Raw genomic sequence first — 6,555 nt, 5'->3', positions numbered from 1 at the left:
TCTGCTGTGACAGAGCAAACAACAGTGTCCTAGATCCACTCTTCAAAAAAGGGGAAAGGAGAAGATTAAGCAAGAGACCTGGATCTATTGGCTTTGGCAAAAGGCTGAATACCTTGTCATGCTCAGAAAATTACTGAATTTGGGGAGAAGAAAATGGGGCAGAGGGGGGAAAATAATAATAATAATAATGATAATAAAAAGCATTAAAATTACTTAAGAATATTTATACTCTGAGTTAATTTATCAAACTGACACAGAGATGAATCATCCACCATAAAAGTAATGGGATACAAGTTTTCTTTATATCACAATCATTATTTACAACTCTTAAATATTCAGAGGAGTCAAGTATCCTCATCTTTCAATTTAAAATGCGATCTTGCAAGCCAAAGTAAAACTGTTGGCAAAAATAAGTTTCTAAAGGAACAGTGCCCAAAGAATGATATCTTCAAAACCAGAATAGATTTTAACAATCATGATGGCACTGTTTTGTTTTTCATTTAAACCTACACTATAAACCACACAGGGCTCAAGCAACTCACATAAAGCTACATCTCCGAGTAACAAAACAATGAAAGCAGGTAATAACAAGGGCCTGTGGTATAGCTAGACGCAGCTACTTACGACTTTTGAAACTACAACACAAACCTCAGTTGTTGGGGTTTTTTTGTTGGTTTTTTTGAGGCACCATACAATTCTGCTTTGATGTAGGTTAATTCCCACATGCTGAGAATCCAACTGAAGGCAATACGACTCCTCAAGTAAAAGTCCATCACTTTAATAATTGTCCAGCTTTAATGCCATTAGAAAGCCAACCATACCACTGTATACTTTTCCATCTTAGAACACACACAGAGACACACAAAAAATCTGGGAAATCCACAGCAATGCTTCCTGAATACTGTTTTGATTATTTAGGAATGGTTTTACTATTAGCAGTCATTATTTTCCATAGACTAATGTGGATGTGTACTTAAAAACTGGACAAGAAAACAGAAAAAGAAACCCGTATGATAAAATGAGTGTGAATAGTCAGCACCATCATTTTACCACTTCAGTGAACTTCATGAAATAAAATAGTATCTACCTGAAGCTTTGCTTATATAACATATATGGAACACTCATATATATATATATAAGCCACACAAGATCTTAAAACCACAAAAATCAGGAAGTATATGAAAGCTTATCTTCTTTTATTCGTTTGTCTTTGCTGCCTCAACAGGTAATTTTTTTACAATCCAGGTTTTTAGTTTTTCTATTTCGGTTCTGTTTAACTCATGATTAAGATTTGGAAAACTATGAAGTGATGCTGATACTCCCAGTGACTTCAACATCTTGTTGGTCTCTTCACCCCATGAGTAGAGAACTAGTTCATCAGCAGTTCCATGACACTGAAATAATTCTGGAAGAACACCTTCATTTCTTTTCAAAGCCTAAATGGAGAAGAAACACAGCCACACATATCACTAAAAATTTTAAAAGAATAGTTACAATTACATGGTGACAACTTCCATAGCATTTCATTTATTAACCTGGTTCTAGCGGTCATATCGTACTATCTCTACAAAAATAAAAAATAAATATTGGAAAAAACTGTACTTCAAATTCCAATGTGCTAACTCTTGACAAACAATAGGGTGTACTTTAAGGTCTGTGTCTCTCTCTAAATAAGAGAAATAGAAAAAATTCATGACAGTAGATGGAGCTCATGAGTATTGTAATTCTCACAAAATTTCAAAGAATAGTTACACTTGCATGGACTCTAAGGACAACTTGCACAGCACTTCATTTGCTAATCTACCTTCTACACTGACTTACTTTGAATAAAATAATTGTACCGTCTGTGCAAAAAAGCAACAAAACACCATGTAAGGACAGCTTTAAAGCCTCACTTCCCTAATATTCTGCTTATTTATTTCCAGGAAATGTCATAAGTTAAGAATATTAATCAATTGTCTCAGATGAATAAACACGCTATATGCAATTTTAATGATCATGTTTTTCTTTCAGCTCAGCAGTTTTTCTGTGAAGTCCACCACACACTCACCTGGTAAACAGCAGATTCTTTGTTGAGAAAACTAGACAAAGCAAATACACCTGCCAGATCTTGATGAAACCTATATGCTAAATGCATTGCCATTCCACCTCCCATCGAAAAGCCTCCTAGGATGCAACAACAGAAACAAAGATTGGATTTTACTATATGTCTTTGTAACCCAGTGTCCAACTTATTTCTATCTTCAAACTTGTTTCTTTTATACACAATGCAATCAAAAACCATCTTGACTAACATAATGATTACACTGATCTTAAAGCATAATTCAGTTAAGAAGTTGGATATCTAAAGTACTGCTGAAAATTCATTACTGAGAGAGAAAAACAATTAAAAAAAATCAGCTAAAATGCCATTACTTTAGAAGCCATTCATGTATGATCCCTACCAGACAGCTGGAAACATGTGGCCATATATTCTCTGATGTTAACAAAGCAAAACTCTACGGATAATTTTCACTGCTTTTTAGTTCAACTTGTTTTTCCCCTAGGCTAGCAGCAATCACACATGCAAGATCTGTATCACTATTGTACATAACCAATGAACATTCACCACATTAGACCAGTACACAGAGCTGGATGGTTTTTTTTGTTGTTGTACCTTAGGATATATAATAGATAGGGAAAAATGCAATGTACCCCACCTGAGATTTAATAGGACTTCTGAATTAATGGCCTTCTGTGTTCCATATGTCTCTTCAGCTGTACTAACTCCTTACACCAGATAACTCCTCAGGGACAATTTTTACATGACGAATGTTTATTCATTAAGGAAGAAATCCTGCATACCACTTCACAAGGACACAGTATGTAGGTTATCGTATTGATTGCATCCAGACAAGAACTAGGGTGAACAATGACTGGCTGCTGAAGTATCTTCTAGCACAGAGATGGCAACCAGCAGAAAGGTAATGACCGCAGCTCTACTTAGACCAGCACTAGCATCCATGGTGCTGGTGATACAATTGGTTTGTGCCAGGTAGTTAAGTGGTGTAATCAGTTGCATAATACTGAGCCCAGACGTTTTCACCAAGAGACATGAAATCAGGGACTGAAGAAGAAATACAAAACCAGTAGACAAAATACCAAACCATTTCAGCTTGTTACCTTTTGAAGTGATTAAAATGAGACTCCAGAATGGGAGTGGCTCTTTTGCAAGGGCTATATAAGTCCTCTAGGCCTGACTTCTGTGCTACGCTGAAGTCTGGCATGGGTGCTAAACAAAACCTGGCCAGGAAGCAGTGCCCCTGCAGCACCAAATCCGAGCCAAATGATGCCCTGCAACTTTAGTACTTCACTGGATCCTGGGACCACACCAGGAATCTCTGGTGCACACAAGCTCAAGAGGCAGAAAACACTGCGTTTTGTAAATATTAACTGGGTCACAGTGAGGCTGTTCCTAAAGGGAAATCCTCTTCCCGCATGTTTGTATCTGCAAGTTCCAGCAGGTCTGAGGCCCTGCTAGCTCACAGTCAATCCCACATTATGACTGGAAGATTTGGCTGGATTTGTGTAGGAAATTTTCCTGAAAACACTAGACTAATCCAGACATAAAGTGTGTTCTTTCTTTCTCCCACACATTATTTTTTGATTTCTGATGATTTCAGATCAGAATTTCTACTGAGTTTCTGACTCTTCTTTTTACTTACTGTCACCTTGTAGTCTTGATACAATTATGGCCAGAAGTGGTAACTGCAGGTTCCTGACTTACAGAAGTTGGATCTTAAGAGAGAAAGAGCAAGACCACACAACATGGAAGACTGGAATCTCGCTTCCCTTTTTCAAACAGTCCTTAACTGAATTAGGACAGCTGTATCCTCAAACTAGGAGATACGGCCTGGGATCCCCTACCTATGCACCCAGGGGGCTGACAATACCCTGATATTTACCTTCAGTAATAAAGCCAGGACCTGTTTACCCTACGAATCAATCTTTAACCAGCTCAATGATAAATGTAGTATGTTTAAGTGCCCAGTGGCAGTTCAGAAACAAAGGTAGTACAGGAAAAATAGGAATGAATGTGGGTGAACAAGTTTAGAGCAGACCTTAGAAACAACAGCACCTGAAATTTTGAATAGCTTGTCTTCACAAAAATAAAAATATTGGAAACACTACTGCAAGCCTTTCATCTGCATCACTATTTCCTACCAGATATGTTCTCCTATCACACATAAAAGAATTCTACAATGAAAAAAAACCTGATAAATGCTGCATGTGTCATAGTGATCACAAAAATTCAACATCATTGACCCCACAATCACAGACAGAGAAAAATTTAGCCTTCTGAGAAAGTATGTAAGATATAACAGCTACACAAAATTACTATGTAAACAACATCATTTTGTGCTGAAGTTTCCTTTATGCTCTTCTGTGGAGTCTGATCATTTACTTCATTTCCTTTTGATCATTCTGGATAATGCTGTCATCCCCAAACCCAGAAAGTATCACTTATACTCTAAGAGACCACTTTGCATTTGCTTACAAATAACTACATATATACTTTGTCCACATATAAAATGAAGTCCACTTTAAGTATTTTAGAATACAGGAAAAAAGCTGCATTGAAAACTCATTACTAGTTTGTAAATGATTTAATCTAAAATTTTGTACCCAGTTAGTCACACTCTGGCAACACTATCTGCAATTACTCACCAGCAGTCTTTGACAATGCAGTCACCTTCTGTTTAGAAGAATATTAGGTAATGGTTCTTTTATGTGGCTCACGCTACTATGACAAAATGTAATACAAAAGACAAGTTCTTTGAATTTGGTTTTCCAGGGGAAAACCTGAAGTTTATCACTTGATACCGTAACAGTCTCTGAGTAAATGCTGTATAGCACATGCTATATTTGAATGAGCATTTCTAGTTGGAGACAATTTTTTTCTATTACAAGAAGTATTTCAGTAAAAGCATAAATTTGACATAAAACACGCTCAGTCAAGAACTTTTTGCAAGAATTCAAATTTTGGATTAAGGAAAAGTAAGAAGCAGGTACAGATATTACACAAAAAAAAAACTTACGAAGTGACAGTCAGAATGTAAGCAAAACAGAGAAGTACAAGTATGCTTATACACACCAATGATCTCAGCATAAAGGATATGTAAACCTCACAGCACTGCTAAGCAGATTGCGTCATGAGTGTTAAGGAAGATCGAAAATGACACAACATTTCAACCTTAGATGGGCAGAACAGAACAAGTCCTTTGCTTGAGACCAATCTAGTCCCAAGCATACAATGGGTATGCACAGTTCAGAATTTGCCAATAGATTTCACATAAAAAGTATATTAATTTTCCATTTTCCCCCTTATATCTGTTTTTCAAAAGTTCTATTTTTAAAAAGATCTGTGAATAATGCTTCAAAACAACTAGAAATTGTTGGCTCTATAATATTCAGGATACCAGTTCAGAAAAGGCAGCTAAGAATCTGCATTTATTTCCCTGCTTTACAAAAGAAGTTTATGCACAGGCTAAGAGATAAGCACATACAAAAACCCAATTAAGTATAGAAATTTTCTTCCAGTTGCAAAGAAACTTCACTCAAGTTCATGTTTATGACCTTAAATCTGCTTCTGTGTAGTGTTGGTTTCTAGGTAATACCCTTATGCAGTGAGAAGAACGCTGCCTGTAACTTGCTTTCCTAGTTGAGGAAGATCTGCTGAAATCACAGGATCGTCACGCTTCCAAATTAAAGAATTTGAATCAGAAGGAAACTTCCATGCAATACTTTACTAAAAACAAAACATTCTTTGCTGCAGTATTACCTGTAACTATGTTAAGGTAACCCCAGCCATACGGTGATGTAACACTGAGTGAAGAGAGATTCAATTTCTCGTATGCAATTTATTCCTGCTTGGATAAAATGGAAACCCTCATCACAGCTGCCATTTTTCAGTGATAAAACCTTCTTTCCAGAGCTTGTAAATGGTTTTAGGAGCCTTTTAAACTTCAAAGTGTTTGTATAAAGTCTTGAGCTCATTTCTGCTAAAGATCTTGATTTATATTAATTTGCTCCTCATTTGTATCTGTCTTAAATGATAATCTGGTCCATGATGACACTTCAACATTATATCAAGTTCAGGAAACCAAATATTTACCTACTGTCAAACTTCAGCTTTATTCATTTCTTTGCATTTGGTCTAACAATATTTGGGTTTGTATCTCAGAAAATGACTAACTTTATTATCTAGCACAAAGGTTTCCTTATTTAGTCTCTCTCTTGTGTCCTGTATACATAAGAATGCTAAAAACTCTGCCTTCTCCCCCATGCTCCACTTTAGTGCCTGCAATGACCTATTCCTGAGTTCAGAAAGCTCTTCAGGTTTTCTTCCTTCATTACAGAAAAAACACCTCTCTAACACACACAGGTTTGACACTGCCAATTGTTTCCTGAGCCATATAGATCTGACTGTAAAGTGCCTTAGTCAATTTGTTATAGATAATTATTATGGACTTAGGAAACAACAAACCGGATCATTTTTTCCATCTTTCCAATATA

General features: G+C 36.3%; 1 protein-coding gene across 1 annotated transcript in view; it reads right to left on the bottom strand.

The window, feature by feature from the left end:
- Positions 1-283: 283 nt before the first annotated feature.
- The window catches only part of LYPLAL1 (lysophospholipase like 1), a 29,935-nt gene continuing 23,663 nt past the window's right edge, over positions 284-6,555 (bottom strand). Inside the window, exons 4-5 of the mRNA XM_037404982.1 lie at positions 2,051-2,166; positions 284-1,436 (exon numbers count right to left, since the gene is read on the bottom strand). Of these exons, the coding sequence (XP_037260879.1) occupies positions 1,197-1,436; positions 2,051-2,166 (356 nt within the window). The 3' untranslated portion in view covers positions 284-1,196. The remainder of the gene's footprint in view (positions 1,437-2,050; positions 2,167-6,555) is intronic.

This window comes from Falco rusticolus, chromosome 12 (assembly GCF_015220075.1).
Source record: "Falco rusticolus isolate bFalRus1 chromosome 12, bFalRus1.pri, whole genome shotgun sequence".
Classification (NCBI taxonomy): Eukaryota; Metazoa; Chordata; class Aves; order Falconiformes; family Falconidae; genus Falco; species Falco rusticolus.
The sequence above is the reverse complement of the archived record's forward strand: the minus strand, read 5'-3'. Positions and strand labels throughout refer to the sequence as shown.